Genomic DNA, 25,099 nt, shown 5'->3' with positions numbered 1-25,099 from the left:
AGTCCTCTAATGACTTGTTTTTCAGAGTTGTTTTGGCTCTCTTGCATTTTTATTTGAATTATAAAATCAATTTTTTTTTTTTGAGACGGAGTCTCGCTTTGTCACCCAGGCTGGAGTGCAGTGGCGCGATCTCGGCTCACTGCAAGCTCCGCCTCCTGGGTTCACGCCATTCTCCTGGCTCAGCCTCCCGAGTAGCTGGGACTACAGGCGCCGCCACCTCGCCCGGCTAGTTTTTTTGTATTTTTTAGTAGAGACGGGGTTTCACCGTGTTAGCCAGGATGGTCTCGATCTCCTGACCTCGTGATCCGCCCGTCTCGGCCTCCCAAAGTGCTGGGATTACAGGCTTGAGCCAACGCGCCCGGCAAGTTTTTGTATTTTTAGTAGAGACAGGGTTTCACCGTGTTAGCCAGGATGGTCTCGATCTCCTGACCTCGTGATCCGTCCGTCTTGGCCTCCCAAAGAGTATAAAATCAAATTTTAAATTTCCAAGGGAAAAAAAAAAAAAGCCAGCTGGGCGCGGTGACTCACGCCTGTCATCCCAGCACTTTGGGAGGCCGAGGCGGGCAGATCACGAGGTCAGGAGATGGAGACCATCCTGGCTAACCTGGTGAAACCCCGTCTCTACTAAAAAGACAAAAAATGAGCCAGGCATGGTGGCGGGCGCCTGTAGTCCCAGCTACTCGGGAGGCTGAGGAAGGAGAATTGCTTGAACCCAGGAGGCAGAGGTTGCAGTGAGCCAAGATTGTGCCACTGCACTCCAGCCTGGGTGACAGAGCGAGGCTCCATCTCAAAAAAAAAAAAAAAAAAAAAAAAGCCAGCTGAGATTTTAATTGGAATTCCTTTGAATCCGTAGACCATCTGAGAAGAATTGGTATCTTAACAGTACTATTTTGATGAGTGAACATGGTATATATCGCCATTTACTTAGATTTTCCTTATTCTTTTTGCAGTGTTTTTAGTTTTCAATGTAGAGTTCTTGCATATCTTTTGTCAGATTGTTCCCTAAGTACTTCATATTTTTTATGCTATTTAAACAGTATCGTTTTTAAAAGTTTCAATTTCCAGTTGTTTGCTGCTCTGTGTAGAAATACAGTTGATTCGGCCGGGCGCGGTGGCTCAAGCCTGTAATCCCAGCACTTTGGGAGGCCGAGGCGGGCGGATCACAAGGTCAGGAGATCGAGACCACAGTGAAACCCCGTCTCTACTAAAAATACAAAAAATTAGCCGGGCGCGGTGGTGGGCGCCTGTAGTCCCAGCTACTCAGGAGGCTGAGGCAGGAGAATGGCGGGAACCCGGGAGGCGGAGCTTGCAGTGAGCCGAGATCGCGCCACTGCACTCCAGCCTGGGCAACAGCGTGAGACTCCGTCTCAAAAAAAAAAAAAGAAATACAGTTGATTCCGTATATTGATCTTATATTCTGCAAACTTGGTACGCGTACTTAGTAGTTCTTGGAGCTTTTTTTGGTATATTTCCTTGGATTTTCTACATTGACAATCAGATTGTCTGCTAATAAAGATATTTTTACTTTTTCCTGTCCAGTCTTAGTTCCTTTCTTTTCTTTTTCTGGCCCAATTGCACTGGCTAGAACCTCCAGGAAAGCATAGGCTGTAAATGGTGAGACTGGACGTCCGTGCCTGGTTCCCAATCTTGGGGGAAGGTACTTAGTCTTCCATTATTGAGTATCATGTTAGATGCAGATGTTTCGCAGATATCTTTTATTATATTAAGGAACTTCCCTTTACATCCAAGTTTTCTGAGAGTTTTTATCAGGCATTGATGGGATTCTGTCAAATACTTCTTAAAAAAATCTATTGACATTATTATCTCATATTTATCTCTTGAGTACACTTATTAATCATGTGATTTACATTGGTTTTTGAACCTTAAACCTACCCTGCATTTCTCCAATACACCCCACTTGGTCATGATGTATTATCCCTTTTATATAATGTTGGGAGTTGATTTTGATTTTGCAAAATAATTAAGAATTTTTGCTTATATGTTCATGAAGGATATTGAGCTGTAATTTTCTTTTCTTATAATCTCTCCATTGGGTTTTGGTTTCAGAGTCATACCGGCATCAGAATGGGATGGAATAGTTGGTGTAGAATTAGTATAATTCCCTAAACATTTGATAGAATTCCCCAGTGAAGCAGTATGGGTCTGGAGATTTTGGGGGGAGGAAAATTTGAAACTGTAAATTAAATTTCTTTTTAAACAACATAAGGCCGTTCATATTATCTGTTTCTTCTTGATTGCGCTTTGATAGTTTGTGTCTTTCAAGGAATTTGTCCATTTCATTTAAGTATTGTCTTAAAGTTGTTTACATTTGTTTCTTTTCTTTTTCTTTTTTTTTTTTTTTTGAGACAGAGTCTTGCTCTGTCGCCCAGGCTGGAGTGCAATAGTGCGAGTTAGCTCACTGCAACTTCCGCCTCCTGGGTTCAAGTGATTCTCGTGCCTCAGCCTCCCTAGTAGCTGGGATTACAGCTGTGCACCACCATGCCTGGATAATTGTTTTAATTTTTATTTTTGGATTTTTAGTAGAGATGAGGTTTTGCTATGTTGGCCAGGCTGGTCTTGAACTCCTGGCTTCAGGTGATCTGCCCGCCTTGGCTTTCCAAAGTGCGGGGATTACAGGTGTGAGCCACTGCACCTAGCCGTGTATTGCATTTTAATATCTGTAGAATCTTTCTCTCTGTCATGCTCTTATTCCTGATATTGGTAATTTCTGTCGTTTCTCCCAGATGAGTCTGGCAGGAGGTTTATCAATTTTACTGATTTTTCTCAAAGAATCAGCTTTTGATTTCCTGTTTTTTTTTATTTCCTAGTTTCTTAAGGTGGAAGCTATGGTGATTGCTTTGAGACCTTCTTTTCTAATAGAGTTAGCTAGTGCTCCCAATTTCCTTCTCAGTGCTGCTTTATCTGAACCTCACAAATTTAGTAGTAGTTTTCATTTTCATTCAGTTCACAATACTTTCTGATTTCCCTTTTGACTCTTTTTTGATCCTTGGCTTATTTAGAAGTGAGTCATTTACATTTCCAAACACCCGAGAGATTTTCAGGTATCTTTCTGCTATTGATTTGTAATTTAACTCCATTGTAGTCAGAGGACATATTTTGTATGATTTGAATCCCATTAAATTTGTTGAGACTTGTTTTATGGTCCGGAATATGGTTTTCCCTGGTGAATATTCTGTTTGTATTTGAAAAGAATGTGTGTTCAGCATTTGTTGTGGGCAGTATTTTTAAATGTCAGTTAGGTCAAGTTGGTTGGTAGTGTTGTTTAAGTTGTCTGTGTCCTTACTGATTTCTTATTTACTTGTTCTATAAATTATTGAGAGAAGAATATTGACATCTCTGATTATAATTGTGGATTCGTGTATTTCTTTTGAGACAGAGTCTCACTGTCACCTAGATGGGAGTCTAGTAGCAGTGCAATCCTGGATCACTGCAGCCTTGATCTCCCAGGCTCAAGCAGTTCTTCTGCCTCAGCCTCTTGAGTAGCCGGAACTATAGGCATCCACCATCATGCCCAGCTATTTTTTTTTTTTTTTTTGTAGAGATGGGGTGCCATCATGTTGCCCAGGCTGGTCTCAGAACTCCTGGGCTCCACGTTGGCCTCCCAGAATGCTGAGAGTATACCAGTATACCGTGCCCGATTTGTGTATTTCTTCTTGCGTTTCTATCAATATTTGCTTCATGTATTTTGAAGGTCTATTATAAGATGTGTAAACTTTTAGGAGGGTCATGTCCTCTTCATGAGTCTACCCTCATCATTATGCAGTGGCCCCCCTTTACTCCTGGTAATCTTTGCTCTGAAATCAACTTTGTCTGATATTGTTAACATGTAGCCATTTCAGCCTTCTTTTGTTTAATGTTAACATGATACATTTTTCCATTCTTTTACTTTTGACCTATTTTATCTTAGTTTTAATGTGGATTTCTTGTAGACATCATATAGTTGGGTCTTACTTTTGAATCCAACTTAACCTCTGTCTTTTAATGGGGTGTTTGGAACATTTACATTTGATTATTGGTATCCTTAGCTTTAAATCCTGATACTTATTTTCTCTTTGTCTCAGAACTCTTTTGTTCCTTGTCTTTTTCCTGAGTAGCTGGGATCACAGGCGCACGCCACCGTGCCTGGCTAATTTTTGTAGTTTTTGTATTTTTTAGAGATGGGGTTCCACCATGTTGCCCAGGCTGATCTCAAACCCCTGGGCTCAAGCAGTTCACCTGTCGTGGTCTCTTAAGTGCTGGGATTGCAGGCATGAGCCACAGTGCCTGGCCCTGCCTTATTTTTAAAGATTGCATTTTATAGCTTTGTTGGCTTGTTAGCTGTAACGGTTCATTGTGTTTAAGTGGTTGCATTAGTATGTATATTATATATCTTAAACTTATCCACCTTCAAGTGATACACACTTTAATGTAGAGTAAAAAGAACCTTTCAATCATATATATTTATATCTTCCCTCTCAGCCTTTGTGGTGTTTTCATGTATTTTACTTCTATGTGTTATATGTTCTATATTATTTTTGCTTTCTACAGTTGATTAATAAGAGTCTGTATTTACTCATGTAGATAGCATTTCCAGTGCTTGTTATTCTTTTGTATAGATCCAGATTTCTGTGTGGTCTCATTCTCCTGCTTGAAGAATTTCCTTTCATGCCCGTAATCCCAGCACTTTGGGAGGCTGAGGTGGGCGGATTGCTTGGGCTCAGGAGTTGGAGACCAGCTTGGGCAACACAGTGAGACCTCATCTCTACAAAATGGTGAACAAATTAGCTGGGTGTGGTGGTATGCACTTGTAGTCCCAGCTACTTGGGAGGCTGAGGTGAGAGAACTGCTTGAGCCTGGGAGGTCAAGGCTGCAGTGAGCTGAGATCATACCACTGTACACCAGCCTGGGCAACAGAGTGAGACCTTGTCTCAAAAAAAAAAAAAAAAAATTTCCATGTCTGGAAGTTCTGCTAGTAATGAATTACAGTAGTTAGCCCTCTGTATCCATGGTTTCTGCTTCTGTAGATGCAACAAACCATGGACTGAAACTACTTGGAAAAAAAAAACAATAAAAAGTAACTACAATAAACAAATAAAAAGAGCATAACAACTATTTTCATAGCATTTACATTATATTAGGTATAAGTAGAGATTATTTAAAGTATATGAGAAGATGTGCATAGAATATGCAAATGCTATGCCATATTGTATCAGGGACTGGAGCATCCATGGATTTTGGTAACAGATGGGGTCCTTGAACCAGCCCCCCGTGGATACTGAGGGATGACTGTATTTAGGTTTTGTATGTCTTAGCCTTTATTTCACCTTTGTTTTTGAAAGATGTTTTCTTTGGGCAACGAATTCTACGTTGAGCGTTATTTTTCAATACTTTAAAAATATTAGTCTACTGTCTTCTAACTAGCATGGTTTCCAATCGAAGAATTTTTTTTTTTTCCCCTCTGGCTTTAAAAATTCTGGCTGCTTTGACTATATCCCCTGATTATACAGTCATGGTATTTCCTAGGGAACTGTTACATTTGTGTGCCTGGGATTCACTGATTTTCTTGAATCTTTGGGTTTATAGTTTTCATCAAATTTGGAAAATTTTTGGCCATTTTTTCTTTAAGTATTTTTTTTTTTTCCTCATTCCTTTGAGGACTCTTAATTAAACGTCTGTTAGGCTGCTGAATGCTATATTTAAACAATTTTTTTCTATACTTTACCTAGAATAGTTTTTATTGCTGTCTTCAAGTCTAGTGATGTGTAGTGAACAAAACACACAATTCCTGCCTTCTTGAAGATGACATGTAGTACACATTTTTATCTTATGAATGCCATGAAAGAAGTGCTAGGGAGGATATACTCAGAGCTGTGACCTGTCCAGATGAGTTTAAGCTGAGCATTGAAAGATAAGAAGTCAGGCATGTCAAGAACAGGGAGAAATGTCCCAGGCCACAGGAAGAGCAAGTAGCAAGTGGAAGTGATGGCCTTGGGGTAGGGAAGAGACTGGTCATGGCAAGAAGGTTAGATTTAATTGAAAATATAACAGTAATTGGAGGGTTTTAAGCAGGGAAGTAAAATCCAGTGCATGCTTTAAAACAATTTTTCATTTGCTATACTAAGAATCGGTTTACTCATCCTCTGTGAAGAACTGTCTAGTTTCTACAGAATAGAAAAATTTCTGAATAAATTTCTTAGCTACAGACGCTCCTCAACTTATGATGGAGTTATGCCCTGATAAATCCTACACATCAACTGAAAATAATGTAAGTTGAAAATGCATTTAACATATTTATCCCACCAAACCTCATAGCTTAGCTTAGCCTACCTTGAATGTGCTCAGAATGCGTGCATCAGCCTACAGTCGGGCAGAATCATCTAGCTCACCGCACGCCGTAGAGTACTGGTTACCCTCATGATCATGTGGCTGACCGGGAGCTGTGGCTCACTGCTGCTGCCCGGCATGGAGTATCATACTGGGAAAAGACCAACACTCAGAGTATGGTTTCTATTGAATGTGTATCACTTTTGCACCATTTTAAAGTCAAAAAATCCTAAGGTGAACCATTTTAAGTGAACGACCATCCGTATATTTGTGTTATACTTACAAATACAGTGGGAGAGCAGAAGAGCCATTTAAGTAGTTGTCACTGACAACTACAACTTACTTGAATGGCTTTTCATTCAGTAAGACACTAGTAACTTTTAAAAATTTCCCTTCCAGCTGGTGGAAGTTAAAGGCCCCAATGACCGTCTTTCACATAAGCAGATGATCTGGCTGGCGGAACTGCAGAAGCTGGGGGCTGAAGTAGAAGTCTGCCACGTGGTTGCAGTTGGAGCTAAGAGCCAAAGCCTTAGCTAAAAGCTGTGGAGTTGGGGATATTTGGTCATACATTAATGTAAGATTTTCAAGAGTATAAAGCATCATGTTTTAATTTTATTGTCCATTATAAACCTGACAGTTTGACTTGTCATTGTATAGTGTCTGTATATCACAAAACAGTTTGCTTGAATACACTCATTGATTCCACACAGTGGGTAATAAACTTTTTTTTTTCGAGAGGGAGTCTCGCTGTGTCACCCAGGCTGGAGTGCAGTGGTGTGATCTTGGCTCTCTGCAACCTCCACCTGCTAGGTTCAAGCGATTCTCCTGCCTCAGGTTCCCCAGTAGCTGGGACTGCAGGTGTGCGCCACCACACCCAGCTAATTTTTGTATTTTTAGTAGAGATGGGGTTTCACCATGTTGCCCAGGTTAGTCTGGAACTTCTGACCTCAACTGATCCACCCGCCTTGGCCTACCAAAGTTCTGGGATTATAGGCATGAGCCACACTGCACCCAGCCGGTAATGAACTTTTTTAAAAGAGAAAAACTTTGTTGACCCTTTTTGGAGCTGGATGCATCTGTATGATTAGACATGCACAAAGCTGGAAAACCCAAAAACAAGTGATGATTCATCTTTAGGTTTTTTTATAAAAAAGTTAGCGGCCGGGCGCGGTGGCTCATGCCTGTAATCCCGGCACATTGGGAGGCTGAGTAAGGCGGGCGCATCATGAGGTCAAGAGATTGAGACCATCCTGGCCAACATGGTGAAACCCGTCTCTACTAAAAATACAAAAAATTAGCTGGGCATGGTGGCAGGTGCCTGTAGTCCCAGCTACTCCGGAAGCTGAGGCAGGAGAATCTCTTGAACTCGGGAGGCAGAGGTTGCAGCGAGCCAGGGTCACGCCACTGCACTCCAGCCTGGTGACAGAGCAAGACTCCATCTCAAAAAAAAAAAATTTAAAAAGTAGCATAACCAATGTTTCCTTCAAGTAATTAATTATATGGGAAGCCAAGATTCTCAAATATTATCTAAGTTTTTCTTTACTGCCCTATACACATTTAGCTGTTAAACTTTGTTTTATGATTATCTAAGGGCAGAAAAGTTAAATTCCAATTTCTTTAGGAATTAAAAAATTCTCATGAAGTTGTGTTGATTTATAACATGTAAATGCTTGTTCTACTGATTGGGCCCAGATCATGAAAGGAATGAAGTCTTTATCAAGGCGTGTCCTTCACTGTCCTTCTCCCTGGGACCATCCCTAATAACTAGATCGGGGGTATTTTCTCTGTTGACAGTAAAGGCAAATCAGGGCTGCTCATCACCATGTGGGAGGGTCTCAGGCTGGCTAAGGGGGTGTGGTAGAAAGGTGATTTATCCATGTGCCAGGCCCAGGAGTCAGGGAATGGGATCCCAGTCTCTCGACTTGTTCTAAGGCCTTCTTGGGGGAATATTACTTCCCAGTTTTTATATTTATTGAATGGAAGGACCAGTTAGGGCATGATCCATCAATATCCACATGCCCTTAACTTTAGCCACTTCCGAACTGCTGTTAAAAAAGTTACTGATCACTACCTGGCTCTAGAGGGCAAGCAGAATGTCCCATGGATGACGCAGAGGTATGGATGGGAGAAGATGCCTTCACCTCTTCCATCGCTGTGTTCCTGTAGATGATTTCATACTGAGAACAACAAACAGCTGCTGTGGAAATTTTATTAAGCCATCAAAATTTCCTTCACATTCATTACTGTTGAACAACAAGATAACACATCTTCTTGCTCATCCCACTTGAACTCAAGTCATCAGTTTTAGGCACAAAGGTTTTAGTTTTCTCAGGAAATCAAGTTTGAACCACTTGAGTTACTACTGCAGCAAGCAGATTTTGTTGACAGATGTGAATAGCTTTCACCCTGTTAGTACAAATTAGTATCCTTTCCTTAAATAAAGTTAGATATTTTTGGTTTCAAAATCGGGTTTCCATCATAAAATAACAGCAAGACACTGTACACCTTTATGTCCAATACTAGAAATTTCACCCAGCACATCAGCATCTGCACGGCGTTCCCTCAGCAGGGGCTCTGCTGGTGGGCAGCGGGGGTGCTGCGCTCTCTCCAGTGTGCTGTGTGCGGCCACACCACTGCTGTCACCACGAGTCCCTCTGACGGCAGAGGTGGTAAGCAGCTTTACCCTGGCCCGACTGAAGGCTGTCATAGTTGTTTTTCATATTATGCACAATAAAATGTGGCACAATAATCATGATATAACAACTGTCCAGCAAAAATAAAACTATTTTACTACATTTGATTATACAAAAATACGCATTTTTCTATTTTTAACCATTACTAATAGTACCTAATATTTTTAAACTGTAAATTAACAACAATAAAATACTACAGGAGTTAAATGTGAGGGAAGAAAATTACAGAGGGAAAAATGCTCAGTCCAACATTTAGTATTAATAATAAAGCAGCTAAATGAAAAAGGGAGAATTGTGATTACACTGTCAATGGCAGGATACGCTGTGGTGTTAGAGATTGGGTCTGGTTTCCAATCAAGGACTGTAAAATGTTTAATAATTCTATTTGTATAAACTGAAACTAGCCCTTATTTTCTAGGCAGCAAGTTGGCAAAAACCTTGGGTTTACCCATAAAGTGAATTTCTTAAGATATTTTATAAGAACTTCTGTTATATCCAGAGATATTATCAATTTTTAAAAGGCAAATAATTCAGATAGAAACAGCTATTCAGTACATAGGTAAAATAGAGTTATCTTGAAAACACTTGTTTTAGAAAAGGAAATAAGCTAACTAGACACTTCACTATAAAAATTTTCCGTATCTTAGGATGGCAGTTCAAGAAACAAATTTGAAAGCATCCATGTTTTAAGCAGGGAATGAGGAGTGTGGGGGAGGTGGTGCCTCATTTCACTGCTGGAAGCAGCTTCAGCTTTGACCTCTACAGTGGTGGGTAGGCTCTTGTCACACAGTTTGGAAACAGTGTTTCAGATCAAGCAAACAACTGTGTCTCCTCATTCTCCTCAACTTCGCTGTCAAAAGTTGGGGCTTGGGAGAGCACTTCTCTCGCTATTCAAATGGCAGTGTTTTCAGAGACTCTATTTTTTTATTTCTCCTTTATTCCTAAGCATTAGGAACTATGAGAGAAGGACATCTGTACAGGTGCCCAACTTGTGACCTCATTAGTTATTTCCAAGGGGAAGTGCCAGCAATAGTTTACCACACTGCAAATACTGACGGCCAAGCCCAGCACGCCTCCCAGCAAGCCTTGTTTGTGAGGGTGGGTTTTGGCATAGATGGCACTTTCCCGTCTCCAGCACGCACCTCTCAGGAATCAGCACCCCACAGGCCACTCCCCAGTGGCGTCCAGAGGAACAAGACTCTGGGGACACCTGGCTACGAAGCTTAGTATGAAAAGCCTATTTCCAATATGCAATGGGATTTTCACACCCCAATTTTAAAAAGTGAAATTGTATTTTCTTCTGTAGTATTTGTATCTTAAAGGCACTTCTAAGTTTAATTATCTGCAGCAAATGCTTTAAAATTAACAGTGCATATCATTTTAAAGTTAGCCCTATGAAGTTAAAAAAGCAAACTCATGATTTCAAAACACAGTGATTGAAGGTCCCGAAGAAGGTGATCTAAAATAATAAATTCTGTCCACAGAGCACTGAACCTTCATCAGGTGAGTTCAATCAGAGATGACAGAAAGTAACCAGAAATATACATGGATACTTCCTAAAACCTGCTGGAGGTTTTATCAGATGTTCCTAAACATGATACGAAACACAAATTTCTTAACTTTCCTGTTGCCTGCTGCTTGGGGTTGCTATCAGATAGCCTTCAGGAGGCAGCAGGAAAAATGGATGGAGAAAAAATGTAGCAGACAGAACATGAACAGTTTGATCACAGTTACAAGAGCCAGACCTGTAATGACAGAAAGAGGACAGGAACAAAATTTACATCTCTCTTAAAGTAAGTGTGAAAGAAGCATGATTCAACATGTTTTTAAATATTAGTGCAAATTCCAACTATCATTCTTACATATAAAGTTATTAGAGCTTCAAACGCCTAGGTTAGCAATTTTAATTCAGAGGAAAAAGTTGACAGCTTCCCTCAAAATGTTCAGAAAACACCCTATTTTAGTCTTCATTTGCTAATGTCTCAGTAGACAACCATATTTTGGCCCCACTTAAAAATTTGCTTAATGGTGTTCCTAAAATGCTCCGTCTGCATAGATTCCCTACAGGAGAAAATGGAAATGAGGAGGAGAGGAACTCCGGCGTCCCCGAGGTGTCGGTGTCGTGCGGGCCGCTGGCTCTGAAGTACATCCTGCTCTGGCCCAGCTCCCCGTAGCAGGCCTCCAGCGGGCCACTGCGCTGCTGCCGCAGCATCCTGCTCAGCACATCCACTTCATCAGCCAGGAGGGAGAGCTTGTGAAAGGCCGTGATGGAGCCGCCCAGGCTGATCTGGGCCTCAGGAACCCAGCGGAAGTAGCACAATTTCCATAGTTTTATGTGTGTTCCAGAGACACGTGGCAGAATAACAGCGTGCAGGTTGACGGGTTTGGAAAACCATTCTCTAAAATATTGCTCCATATCACTGTTCTGGCTGTTGGTTTGCTGAGGTGGATCTGGCTTTGGTTTTAATATCAATGAATTTCTCCTTGGAAGTAATTCTTGGTCACTGATGATTCCATTCTTTAAGGCAGACGGCATTCCTCTTAGTGTGGAGCTGTAGTTTTTCTATACAGAAGAGATTTTATTATGTTCCGGGATTTCCCTTTTTAGAAAGATTGTAAGGATGCAATGGCAAATGTAAACTCAATACTATGAAAAATTAATGGAATTTCAGCCTCAAGGAACATTTTCCTCCCTTCCTCTGTAGTCCTTATTCTAATCCTCCTCCCCTGGAATTAAACTTTATGTGTTGACTCTACCTAGGCTATTGCCATCAGCCTGAATGGGGGTAGGGATGAAAGTACCTCCTATCCACTAATTTGCTTAAGGATAAGTTCTAAGATGAGGGCTACAAAAACCCTAGACCTGGCCGATTGTATCAAGAACAATGGCAAACTGAATGGAGGCAGTCAGGAGGCCAAACGTCTGATTCTTTGTTCTGTATCTTTCAGTACTCTCCAAATTTTCTACCAAAAAAAACCCCAAGAATTTATTTGGAAATTATTAAAAAGACAAACGACGAATGTAATTAGGACAAGAATACAGCAGTCAGGAGGCCATGACTGCATCACAGCCAGGTGGCATTCCCGGCCACAGTGGCGGCTTGAATCACCAAGAAATGGTAAGTGGGGCTTCAGTAAATGGGGCTTGCAGGCTCAGAGCCGCAGTCTGCCCTCTCTCAGGTACTGAGACTTTGTGGGCCTCAGACACCAAGAAGAAAGTTGGGATACAGTCACTTGAGTTAAACAGGGAGTGACCCCTCGGAAACCTGCATTGGCAGTGTTCCTCTTGGAAGTGCCTTTATTTTTAATGCTCTGTGTTCTGAAAAAGATGTGTCTGGCTACGTGTGAGCCACCATCAGGTTCTGTTAGCTGTGCTTTACCTTTGTCCGTTTGAAAGACTTCGCGGAGCCATTGTGTACACAAGGCGTGCTCTTTCCAACGTAGAAGGGGTTATGGAAGAGGGTGCGGTCCTTGGCTGTAAACTGGAGAGACCAGTCCCAAACAGAGGGGAACTGTAAGCCCTTCTCGTCACCCAATTGGATATTTTTGCTTATAGCAAATTCCTGCAAAAAAAAAATAAATAAAATATTTGAACATTTGTGAAAATATGCAAAACTAAAGATTTTCTCATGAATGCCTTTTTTCGGATGAGCCATTCATCATTATATAGGTTAAATGTTCTGTACTGCAGCCCTCAAAACCCACCAGAACGGCACTTTCACTTCAAGAAAGGTTCCTGGCTTTTGAGCTCCAAGAAGCCCCCCAGTCCCCCTGAACAAGGAGTGTGCTATTCAAGTGCCCTCTGCCTTAGGACCCCAAAGAAGCCGGGCCCTTTGGGCAATAAGAATGTTATTAAGAGAAGTTCCACTAACATGATACTAGAAAGTCTTAAACACGTTGAATTTATTTCTATAATTACAGTATTTTACTTTTATGAGCACACCATCAGTACATTTTAGTAGTTACCTGTTGGTAAGTGGATTAACAAAACTTTTGGATGGAAATCTCTGCCACCAGTTTTATAACTTACTTTCTAAGTGGGGAGCGACACTTTATTGAGCCAGTGATCTCAAATCATAGACCACAGACTCGGAGTAGGAAGGAAGGGATCAGCTCCCCTGTGGTCCTAGCATGTGGCTAAAACCATGGAGACCATGTACACAGGAGACCCCTCTTCACAGGAGCCCACCTCTAGCCTGGACTCTGGGCTGGTACAGCCTGGTTATCTGGCTTCCCACCGCAGTAAACTGAGGTAACACAAAGCTACAGGGTGACAGCCAACCACCTCACTGTGAGGAAGCCAAGGAGCTCCTCTGGAAGGCAGTCCAGACCATTTCTATGAAGCATAGTCACATTTAGCAACGAGGAGAAAGGACTCTCATCTCAGCTGATTGACGGCAGCAGGCCACCGCAGCAACATATACACAACAGTTCCCTGGAGGAAATAACCCCAGACACAGAGTCGCTGGATGATGGGAGATGTCTGATTCTTTGTTCTTACCTTTCAGTACTCTCCAAATTTTCTACCAAAAAAAAAACCCCAAGAATTCACTTGGAAATTATTAAAAAGGCAAACAATGAATGTTATTAGGACAGTCAGGAGGCCATGACTACATCACAGCCAGGTGGCATTCCCTACTACAGTGGCGGCTTGAATCATCAAGAAATGGGTAAGCTATGTAACAGCACAGGGCATTTTGTAAAATTTTACAAAATTTTCTACTTCAAATAAGTAAAAATTCATTAAGCACCAAATACACACACTCTTCAAATTTTTGGCCAGGCACAGTGGCTCATGCCTGTAATCCCAGCACCTTGGGAGGCCGAGGCGGGCAGATCACGAGGTCAGGAGTTCAAGACCAGCCTGGCCAATATGGTGAAACCCCATCTCTACTAAAAATACAAAAATTGGCCAGGTGTGGTGGCTCACGCCTGTAATCCCAGCACTTTGGGAGGCTGAGGCAGGCGGATCACGAGGTCAGGAGATTGAGACCATCCTGGCAAACACGGTGAAACCCCGTCTCTACTAAAAATACAAAAAAACTAGCTGGGCGTGGTGGCGGGCACCTGTAGTCCCAGCTTCTCGGGAGGCTGAGGCAGGAGAATGGCGTGGACGTGGGAGCTGACGGAGCTTGCAGTGACCAGAGATTGCACCACTGCACTCCAGCCTGGGCGACAGAGCGAGACTCCGTCTCAAAAAAAAAAAAAAAATAATAATAATACAAAAATTATCCAGGCGTGGTGGTGGGCGCCTGTAGTCCCAACTACTCGGGAGGCTGAGGCAGGAGAATCGCTTGAACCTGGAAGGCAGAAGTTACAGTGAGCTGAGATCGCACCACTGTGCTCCAGCCTAGGCGATGGAGCAAGACTCCATGCAAGACTCCGTCTCAAAAAAAAAAAAAAAAAATTTAGTTACTTGAAATTTCATCATGTACGTAGATTAAAAACCACCCATTTGCTTTCAACACTGTTAAAAGCTGAAATCTAGTAAAACATGAACCTGAACGTGTTTTAATGGCCCTTCAATAAGTATATAGAAAATGTCCTCTTCGCCAAGTGTGGTGGCTCACGCCTGTGATCCCAGTACTTTGGGAGGCTGAGGTGGGTGGATTGCTTGAGTCTAGGAGTTCAAGACCAGACTGGGCAACATGGTGAAACCCTGACTCTACAATACAAAAATCAGTTAGGCGTGGTGGCATGCGCCTGTAGTCCTAGCTACTCAGGTGGCTGAGGTGAGAGGAGTGCTTGGACCCAGGAGGCAGAGGTTGCAGTGAGCTGAGATGGTACCCACTGCACTCCAGCCTGGGTGACAGAGCCAGACTGTCTTAAAAAAAAAAAAAAAAAAAAAAAAGATGTTCTCTTTTTTAAAAGGTGAAAACTAAAAATATTTATCTCCAAGAGAAATCAGATTTTCTACAAACAATACCTGGCCACTAGCACCTAAGGTGGCCTCAGAATGGAAAAAAAAAAAAAAAAAAGAAATGCTTTGGGCTTCTGCCTGTGTGGAAGGGGCTGCGAATGATTAAGAATCATGACCCTTAGACAACGACCAGTTCCTGCTAGGGAGGAAGGGAGAGGGGGATTCATGTTAGTATTTGTCACAAAAAGCTTTTGAAAAAGCCAAATTAAAAAAATAGAGCACTAGAATATGAACAGAGAAAGCAGATGAAATACTTGTAGAAAGTATTGTTTACAGCTCCCTCAATACAATTCAGTAATGTTCCTTCTGGTGAGAAGCCTGTCGGCACACGCAGCATCAGCCAAGCAGCAGAGGCAGTGGTGTCTGGGGCTGGGAGTCCTCCACGCAAACACCCACCCACGCGCTGCCCAGTCCCCAGACCCCAAAGTCTTTGTCCTCGCCTCACGCACCTTTTGCAGGCTCACACTGTCTGTGTGTACACGGGGTAGTGAAGGGAGAGAATGGGGAAGAGCTGAAGGAGGCAAACAAGGCCGAGGGAAAGCCTAGCTGGAGGCAGAGAGGGGCCCAAGAATGATTACGGTGACAACAAATGAAAACGAGCAACTGGGAGAACATGTATTTTAAAACAAATGAGCGTTCCATGCCTCAGGAGCCTCTGAGCCTGTATCACTGGTCCTCAGCACAGTATCTGGAAAGGTCAAACTTTCCTGGTAGGGTGGGCAGGGGACAGATTCTGGCTCTGTCACCCAGGCTGGAGTGTGGCACAGTCTCAGCTCACTGCAATCTCTGCCTCCTGGGCTTAAGTCATCCTCCCACCTCAGCCTCTCCAGCAGCTGGGACCACAGGTGTGCACCACCACGTCCGGCTAATTTTTGTATTTTTTGTAGAGATGGGCCGACGGTGTTGTTTCTTTGAGCCCTGGGTCCCCAAAAGTGGCAATGTTGGACAATGTCTCCTGCCTTTTGTGTCCCGAGAACTGGCTCCTGTGGACTGAGACTGCCCTTCCTCCTGATTCCCGTTTTCTGACTCTATAAAATCCTGGATCTTGTCCTTTTCTTTTGGATGCCCGTTAAATTAAGTTCCCCCTCCTGCAATAGCCTAAATCAGCTCCTTAACTGACCAGTGTGTTTTGTCTTTTACACCAACAAATCCAGAATTCATATGTCTTTAGGAAAATTTGCATAATGCTTCACAGTTTACAAAATGTTTTCACCTTTTACGAGACTAAAGGTATAAGTGTTAGTTTGACAGATCCATTTTACAGGTTAGGAACGTCGACTCTCAGGCTGAAGCCTGAGTGGAACATGGGCCTAGCACTTTTCCCAGACCAGGGCCAGAACTCAGGTTTCCCGCTCCCCAGGTCACAATGTGCCTAGCCAGGGCCTTATGGCTGAGGCTGAGGCTGAAGACCCCGGAGCTCACTGTGAGGGGAATCCTCTTCCTAGAAAGGCTTCCTGAAGGCCCGCAAGAGCTGCCCTTTCTGTTTCTCTCAACGGTCTCCAAGGCATTTGTCAGCTTCCATTGCTGGTTCAAGGTGGGGGAAACAGCACTCTGGTTCAGAATGGTTTCCACCAGTGGCAAGTAGTAGCTAGTTTCAAGTTTGGCTTGAGACCCTGCTTAGTCATAAATGACTCTTCCTCTACATCAATGAATTGTGATTGGAAACTTAAAATTCTCTTGAAGGAAAATAATCTTGTTTTGTACAAATTTTTATCTTACTGACCTAGGAAATAAATATCCTATAACAGAGCTTTTGTTTTTTACTACCCAATAGCCCAAATGTGAAATATAAATACAAAAGCATGACATTTAAGGTGGTTAAAGTAATTTACATCTTTAAAGGGGTTTGCTACAAAAAATTTACATCAGAGTAAAAAAATGTTCATTCATAAAAATAATTTCCTAGATTTTTGTGTCTTCAAAATAATTCATTCAGAAATTTCAGATGAAAATGGTAGTGAGTTTTAAATCATAGACTTTAAATAGGCAGTGAATTATACTTCAGTTATGCCTCGATAAAGTTGTAAAAACAAGGAAAAACGTAGCCACAGCCACAGGGTTGCTTACCGTGCTTTGCTTCACTCGCTGGTGAGGGGAGTTGAACAGGAAGGTGCCAAACAGTGAGATCCGGGTGCTGTCGTACAACACGGCCAGGTAGGTTTCGGAGAACTCGAAAGCTGCAGGATATTGTTCTAACAGCTGCCAGGTGGCGTCCAAGAATAGCAAAAATAAAGGAGACTGGCAAATACAAAGAGACAATGGGATCATTTAATGTTAGTTATCCTTTCAGCCATTCACGTTTACTTCAAAATGTACTGCTGATGTTAAAGAAGAGATGAATAAGAAAACATCTAAGCCTAAAACACTTGGCTCCTAAGCTGAGCTATACACATCTATCAAACCAAGAAGTAATGTTCAACCATGATAAACATCACAACCCTTATTTGCCCAGTAAGTGTAACAAGTTGAAATGGCAAAGCACAGAGTTGAGCGGGTTGCCCACTATATGAAGGCGGAAGAGCAAAGTATGTGTTTAAGCATGTCCTAGAAACAATTCTTTAGATTATATAACAAAACAAAACCATCAACCAGCTTCTCTAACGTTTGGCTGATCCTGTAGGCTCAGCATCCAGAAAACGTCCCCACATTTCAGAAAACACTTTGGGATCAGCCTAGGTCACGTGGTGTCTCCCCAAGTGCAGTAGCAGGTGCCCACTATTTTTTATGAGACACCACAAGTCAAATATGCTCTCTGAAACAACCTTCTAAAAACTGATCTGACCTGCCTGGCGGGTAAGATATTTGTAAGGCCTTACGCAGCCTAACTACAGATCCAAGGCAGCCACTAACTCCACAGCTATTACAAAGGTGGTCCTCTCAAACTTTCCATCTTAACCTATGTATCCCATTTTAAGAAAATGATAGTCCAAAAGTGATTTTTCAAAATAGTTAGTATCTGTTTTTCAGTATTTTATTCAGAATTTTTTCAGTAGTTTTCCACTTAGACAAATTCAATAGACAACTTTTAAAAATTTCACCTTCATAGTTATGATAATCTTTATAATAAGTACATCAATTTGAACTCTAACCCATTAATTACCTTTGGACTAAGGAAGCTAAGTTGTACTAAATACAACTTCATCTTTTAATGACACATATTTTATTTTGTGTATCCTTGAAAACTGATAAAAAGGTATCAAGATTTTGTTACCTCTTTCTCTGATCTCTTTAGATGGTTGCATCTGTCTAGAAATTGATATCCTGCCATGACCCACTCCTTCTGTATCAGACTCTGAAATCCAATAATTGTCCTAAAATAGGGATCCAGCATCACTTGAACAAGAGAAGCTACACAACAGCTCAAGTCTCTTCCTTCCTCCTCTGTCAATAAAATGGAAAGAAAATGATTACAACATAGAAAAATGATGAGAAAGGGAAGGAAAGGTAAACTAGATAATTTAGTATTCTGCACACCTAGGCTGCCTTCCAAATCTGTATAAGGAAATTTTACTGGATTCCAGCAACTCTAAAATATTACAAACTTGTAGATAAACTAAATTAGCATTTACAGGAGATGGTCTTTTATACATGGATATTTGCCAGATAATAGAAGCTCATCACTCATACTTTTTACATTTGAATGGTTTGTGGTAGAAAATCCATCTGGACTCCATTCTACTGCTCTTTTGTCAAGGTATTAAGTATAAGGTAATCTTTCTACTGACACTCCACATGGCAATACTGAGAAGTCAATGAGGAGAGTGGCACTGTTCACTACCACCTGAAGCTGTGGCAAACAATTCCCTCCTGTCCTTTATAGCTGTTGTCCTTTCCAATGAGGCCAGAATTACCATGCTATCAAAGCCAGCCAGGGAAATCAGAAGAAAACTATTGACCAATATCCCTTATGATTATAGATGTAAAAATCAATAAAAATATGAGTAAACCAAATTATCCAGGAATGCAAAGTTGGTTTAACATCTGTCAATCGTAGTAACATACCACAGTAATAAAGGACAAAACCAACACGATCATCTCATTAGATGCAGAAAAAGCATCAGATACAATTCTACATTCATTCCTGATTAGGAATAAAAGGGAACTGATTTAAACTGATGAGAGACATCCACAAAAACCTACAATTAATGTTATTCTCATTGGTGAAAGACTGGATACTTTCTCCCTAAGATCAGGAAGATGATAAGGATGTCTGTTCTCTACACTTCTCCATCTCATTGTACTGAAGAATCTAGCCAGAGCAATTAGGCAAGAAAAAGAAAAGAAAAGGCATTCAGATCAGAAAGAAAAAGGTAAAAACTGTCTTTGAAGACAACATGATCCTGTATGTAAAAATACAGGATCTCTTATGGAATCCACAAAATAACTACTAGAACTAATAAATGAGGTCAGTAAGGTCACAGGAATTCTGTACACAACAATCTGAGTACACAGTAAACCTGAAAATGAAATTAGCAATTATATTCACAGTGACATAAAAATAAAATACTTGAGATTTAACAAAATAAATAAAAAACCTGCACAATAAAACACTGCTGATAAAACGAAAGATCTCAATAAATGAAGCAGCATAATTCATAACAGCCACAAAGTGAAAACAACCCAAATGTCCATCAACAGGTAAATGGGTAAGCAAAATGCATCTGCAAACAGTGGAATAGAATTCAGAAATAAAAAGGAACAGATTGCTGATACACACTGCATGAATGAACCTCAAAAACATGTATGTTGAATGAAAGAAGCCAGAGGCAAAAGGCCACATATTGTATGATTCCACTCACATGAAATGCCCAGAAAAGGAAAATCTAGAGACAGAAAGATTAGTGGCTGCCTGGAGCTGGGACTTTTGGGGTGATGAAAAATTTCCAAAACTGGACTCTGTATGTTTACTAAAAATTAATGAATTACAAATTCAAAATGGGTGAATTCTATAGTATGTAAATTTTTAACTAAACTGTTTAAAAATAAACATATAAAAATGCTAGTAAAATGAAGGTTCAGTGCTACTTCTGAGGCCTTTTCTATTATAAATGCATGGAGAAATGGAGGATGAGTAGGATTCTCTGATATGATGAGAATACCCACTGGATGAGAGAAATTGTGATTATTAGGCTCTGCATGCATTTGTCAGTTAAACACACTCTGACTGCATCAGTTCAGGATTACTTTATATGACACATTACTATTTTATTTTTTTCTAAGAGTCTTACAGATTGTTGCCTTGTTAAAGTCAATTAAGTTTGACAGTTGTTAAAGTACTTCTGGAAGCTTGGCTGGGCACGGTAGCTCACACCTATAATCCCAGCATTTTGGGAGGCTGAGGTGGGCAGACCATCTGAGGTCAGGAGTTGAAGACCAGCCTGGTCAACAATGTGAAACCCCATCTCTACTAAAAATACAAAAATTAGCCGGGCGTGGTGGTGCATGCTTGTAATCCCAGCTACTCAGGAGGCTAAAGCAGGAGACTCGCTTGAACCCAGGAGGTGGAGGTTGCAGTGAGTCGAGATCGTGCCACTGCACTCCAGCCTAGGCAGCAGGAGTGAAACTCTGTCTCAAAAAAAAAAAAAAAAAAAAAAAAAAGTGCTTCTGCAAGCTTAAGCAACATTTTGTACTCATATACTATGCAACATGAATACAGAGTCTTCCCTCAATATCCATGAGGATCTCATTCCAGGATGTCCCTTGGATACCAAGATCCACAAATGCTTAAGTCCTGGATAGAAAATGACGTAAAATTTGCATATAACCTATGCACATCCTCCGGTATGCTTTAAATCACCTCTAGATTACTTATAACACCTAATACAATGTAAATGCTATGTAAACAGTTGTTCAATACTATACTGTTTAGATAATAATGACAAGGAAAAAATGTCTGTTCATGTTCATTATGACCAAAATTTTTCCCCCCCAATATTCAATTCTGGCTTGGTTGACCAGATGGGGAACCCATGGGTACAAAGGGCCTACTGTATTATAAGAAGGTAGTTTTTAGTCTATTAAACTTTATCTGCAAACTTAGACATTCTGTTAGCTGTAAAGTTATTTAATATGTACTTATCCTTTGCTTAACTGATTTTTACATCATCGTTTATTCCTACCAAATACTACATTACTAGCTATTCAGCAGTTCAGTCTATTTATTCATCTCAAACTGTTTCCTTAGAGTCACAATCTAGCATGAGCCAGAAGGTATTTAAACTAAAAGAAATTTGTATGAATTAGACAGCAAAATCACAAGAGAATGCCCTGTCAAAATTAACACGAAGTATTAATCCATTAGGGGATTGGACCCACCCTTCCCATAAAATAGGAAGGATAATTTAATGGATAATTTAATCAAGGGTAAAAACTGGACTCCTTTCTATTCTTCTATTTGCAGTCCTTGTGCCACTGTTTTTTTTTTTTTTTTTTTTTGAGATAGAGTCTTGCTGTATTGCCCAGGCTGGAGTGCAGTGGTGTGATCTTTGCTCACTGCAACCTCCACCTCCTAGGTTCGAGTGATACTCCTGCCTCAGTCTCCCGAATAGCTTAGACTACAGGCATGCACCACCACCACATTAGCCTGGCTAATTTTTGTATTTTTAGTAGAGACAAGGTTTCACCATGGTGGCCAGGCTGATCTCGAATTTCTGACCTCAAGTGATCCGCCCGCCTCGACCTCCCAAAGTGCTGGGATTACAGGTTTCAGCCACCGCGCCCAGCCCGTGCCACTGTTTTACTCAAATGATGTGCAAAATCTGTAATGTCTTTGATGGTACTGTAGTAAATAAGAAATAGCTAAAACTCATGTGATTTACTTGAACGGGGATAAGCAGTAAACCAAGGCTGGCTGGCATGGCGGTCATGGTGCTTTCAGGAGTTACTTTAGTTACCTTGTAGGACTACAGAGAGATGTTTGCTTTCTAGCATGTATACAAGTTCTGCTGAATGCTTAAGGAATGCCCTGAAGAGAGAAAAGGAAAAATAGTGTTAAATTTCCACTACAAATATATAAAGCACTTGAAATCAAGCAAATCTAGTTTCTTGCTTTACAGATGCTCTTTGATTCACGATGTCCCCATGACTCATGACCCAGGATAACTCAATGGGTTTATGGTGACTTATGCCCTGATAAACCCACTGTAAGCTGAAAACACCCTAAAGTGAGAATGCGTGGCTGACTGGCAGCTGTGGCTCCCTGCTGCCGCTCAGCATCACGAGAGAGGACTGACTGCTTTCTACTGAATGCACATAGTTTTCACATTACCGAAAAGTTTCTTTAGTACTTATACGATTCCTCAAAGGAGGATATTTTGTAGTTTTTCTTTCTAAGAGACAGGGTCTCATTTTGTCTCCCATACTAGAGTGCAGTGGCACATCATAGCTCATTGTAACCCCGAACTCCTGGCCTCAAGTGATCCTTTCTGCCTCCACCTCCTGAGCAGCTAGGACCACAGGCATGAGCCACCATGCCTGCCTAATTTTCACATTTTTTTGTGAAGATGGGCATCTCACTATGTTCCTCAGGCTGGTTGTGAACTCCTGGCCTCAAGTGATCCTCCTGCCTCAGGCTCCCTAGGACAACAGGCACATGCCACCATGCCTGGCTAGTTTTCAATTTTTTGTGTGTGGAGATGGGGTCTCACTATGTTGCTCAGGCTGGCTGTGAACTACTGGCCTCAAGTGATCCTCCTCCCCCAAAGCTTTGGAACTACTGGCATGAGCTACGACAACCGGCCCCACTTTGTAACTTTTTTTGTTTTTTTTTGAGATGGAGTCTTGCTCTATCGCCCAGGCTGGAGTATGGTGGCATAATCTCAGCTCACTGCAACCTCTGCCTCCCAGGTTCAAGTGATTCTCCTGCCTCAGCCTCCTGAGCTGGGACTACAGGTGTGCGCCACCAATGCCTGGCTAATTTTTGTATTTTTAGTACAGACAGGGTTTCACAATGTTGGCCACGCTGATCTCGAACTCCTGACCTCAGGTGATCCACCCGCCTCGGCCTCCCAAAGTGCTGGGATTACAGGCATAAGCCACCAGATAAAAAGTCTCATTTTGTACTTTTTATACCAGGGAAATTCATAAACCCTTTATAAAAAGGAAGGGGTTGACTTATGACAAAACTATAGAGATTGACAAGAGATTAGTGGTAGCTAACAGACACAGATGGGGGTGCACCTATAAGAGGGCTAGCACGGGGAAGCCTTGTCCTGGAACAGGTCTGTATCTTCCTGTGGTGGTGGTGGTGAAGTGAACGTACACATGTGATAAAATCGCACAGCTGTGTTAAGTGCATGCACACACACACAAGAGCATGTATGAACTGGTGAGTAAGATCTATTCAGCGTCCCAATGTCAGCTTCCTGGTTTGGATGCTGTACTCTAGTTACGAGATGTTACCATTGGGTGAAGTTGGATGAAGAGTAAGTACATGGCTCTCTGTGCTATTTTTGTACCTCCAGTGAGTCTGTAATTATCTCAAAAAGTTAAAGGAAAAGAAAGTAAAGAAGTGGTACAAACCTTACATATTCTAACCATCGAGTATTTTCCAGTGAAGATAACCATTTCTCTTCAGTTTCTTCAAAAGGCTCTGTAATAAATTATATACATATACATTTTTACTTTTTTAAAGTTTATTTTATATGATCCCTATCAGAGTTAAGAGATACATCAGTTTCTAATATTTAAAAGTTGGCTTTAAGTAAATATCATGCATTTTCACTTTAATAACATGGAATAAGCATTTAAGAAGACATTACAATTCTGTAACAAAGCAAAGCAAAGCATTCCCCTGGGGCTCCATCATCATCTCTCTCGCTCTTTCAGGGAAATCTTGGAGTCCAACCAACTCTGACTCCCAACAGCTAAGAATTCCAGCCTTCCCTGCTCAGCCTATGCCTTGATCCTGGCCCTCCTGACCTGTGACGTCAGCTGCCCAGGCCCTAGCCCTTGGCTTTCTTACTGCAAGCCTTGCCCTCCTGCTTCCCTGCCTCTCCCCTGCTGTCAGTGGTGCCTCTATGCACCGCTCATGTGGCCTGAGGGCTAGCCACTGCATGACGACAGGCATCCTCACTGCCCCGCCCAGAGTGCACATAATCATTCAGGATACTAGTTTTTTCAACAACTTGCCCTTACCCCGCCCCTGCAAGGCCCTCCCCCAGGGAAGTGCTCACTCATTGCTCAAGATCTGCTGCAAGGCTGCCTTTGCTGACTCCCTGGTGATTAGAGGCTCTCTCGAGGAGGACCCACATTACACCAAAGATGCTTTCACATGACTCATCCCCCAGGACACATCGAAGCCACCTGATACATTCGCTCAAACAGATATATCAGAATTCCAAGGCTACAGATACAACACAGCTGTTGTCAAGTCACCTATCTCAAAGTATAATTGCATGTATTAAAATCTTAATAAGTTTGTCTGTAAGGTAATACAGTGTTCTACTCAGCAAATGCTTTTATAAAAGTATTCTACTATACCTTTCATGATTTGAAGGAAATTTAATACACTCATTTTCCCCCCTCTAAAACAAAAAGTAGTTTAAACTTAATTCCTTAGGAGGTTCTGAAGTTCTCATACAATATATAATTTGTACAAATAATTCCATAGACTCCTTAAATATATGTTTCTATATTTTTAAGGAACATCATTTTTCCTGACATCTCATACAACTCTGTATCCTGTGTTCATTATATACATGAAATAAGAATGAAATTACCATTAACACATAGCTGCTTCAGTTTTACAAACGCTGCCTGCACTTCTTGAATATTAGGCAAGGTCTTATCCAAATCTGATTTGTAAACATCACTTCTCTGTGGGTGACTTTTAGTTATTGCATTACAAATCCTAATAAAGACAAAAATCCTTTAGTCATTACTCATTCACTTCAGCATATATTTATTTAACACCTACTACAGACCAGGAGATAGAGAGAGGAATGAGACAGCTAAGGTCTCTGTCTTCATGGAGTTTACTTCTTTTTTTTTTTTTTTTAAGACAGAACCATTACTTATTTTTCAGTTTTAGAGACTATTCCATCAGGTTTCTCTGCATGATTTTTCTGTATTCTCATAAAACAGAGCAAAATCAAGAAGACAAGTAAACTCTGTTTCCCTCTTACCATCCAACTTCTCACACCCATCTGGTTTTGACTACTGC

General features: G+C 41.4%; 2 protein-coding genes across 11 annotated transcripts in view; one reads left to right on the top strand and one right to left on the bottom strand.

The window, feature by feature from the left end:
• The window catches only part of FAN1 (FANCD2 and FANCI associated nuclease 1), a 40,636-nt gene extending 27,999 nt beyond the window's left edge, over positions 1-12,637 (top strand). For 5 of the 10 annotated variants that reach the window (XM_077939024.1, XM_077939027.1, XM_077939023.1 and 2 more), the window contains exons 14-15: positions 6,724-6,898; positions 11,074-12,637. In XM_077939024.1, coding sequence (XP_077795150.1) covers positions 6,724-6,861 — 138 coding nt within the window. In that variant the 3' untranslated portion in view covers positions 6,862-6,898; positions 11,074-12,637. Of the gene's footprint in view, positions 1-6,723; positions 6,974-11,073 lie in introns of those variants that run through there. The other 5 variants (XM_077939021.1, XM_077939022.1, XM_077939019.1 and 2 more) reach the window with 1 other exon arrangement.
• MTMR10 (myotubularin related protein 10) overlaps positions 8,520-25,099 on the bottom strand; it is a 53,234-nt gene continuing 36,654 nt past the window's right edge. Inside the window, exons 10-16 of the mRNA XM_001109855.5 lie at positions 24,657-24,787; positions 23,458-23,527; positions 21,831-21,901; positions 18,149-18,318; positions 17,005-17,175; positions 12,398-12,580; positions 8,520-11,580 (exon numbers count right to left, since the gene is read on the bottom strand). Of these exons, the coding sequence (XP_001109855.4) occupies positions 10,978-11,580; positions 12,398-12,580; positions 17,005-17,175; positions 18,149-18,318; positions 21,831-21,901; positions 23,458-23,527; positions 24,657-24,787 (1,399 nt within the window). The 3' untranslated portion in view covers positions 8,520-10,977. The remainder of the gene's footprint in view (positions 11,581-12,397; positions 12,581-17,004; positions 17,176-18,148; positions 18,319-21,830; positions 21,902-23,457; positions 23,528-24,656; positions 24,788-25,099) is intronic.

Source organism: Macaca mulatta, chromosome 7 (assembly GCF_049350105.2).
Source record: "Macaca mulatta isolate MMU2019108-1 chromosome 7, T2T-MMU8v2.0, whole genome shotgun sequence".
Classification (NCBI taxonomy): domain Eukaryota; kingdom Metazoa; phylum Chordata; class Mammalia; order Primates; family Cercopithecidae; genus Macaca; species Macaca mulatta.
The sequence above is the reverse complement of the archived record's forward strand: the minus strand, read 5'-3'. Positions and strand labels throughout refer to the sequence as shown.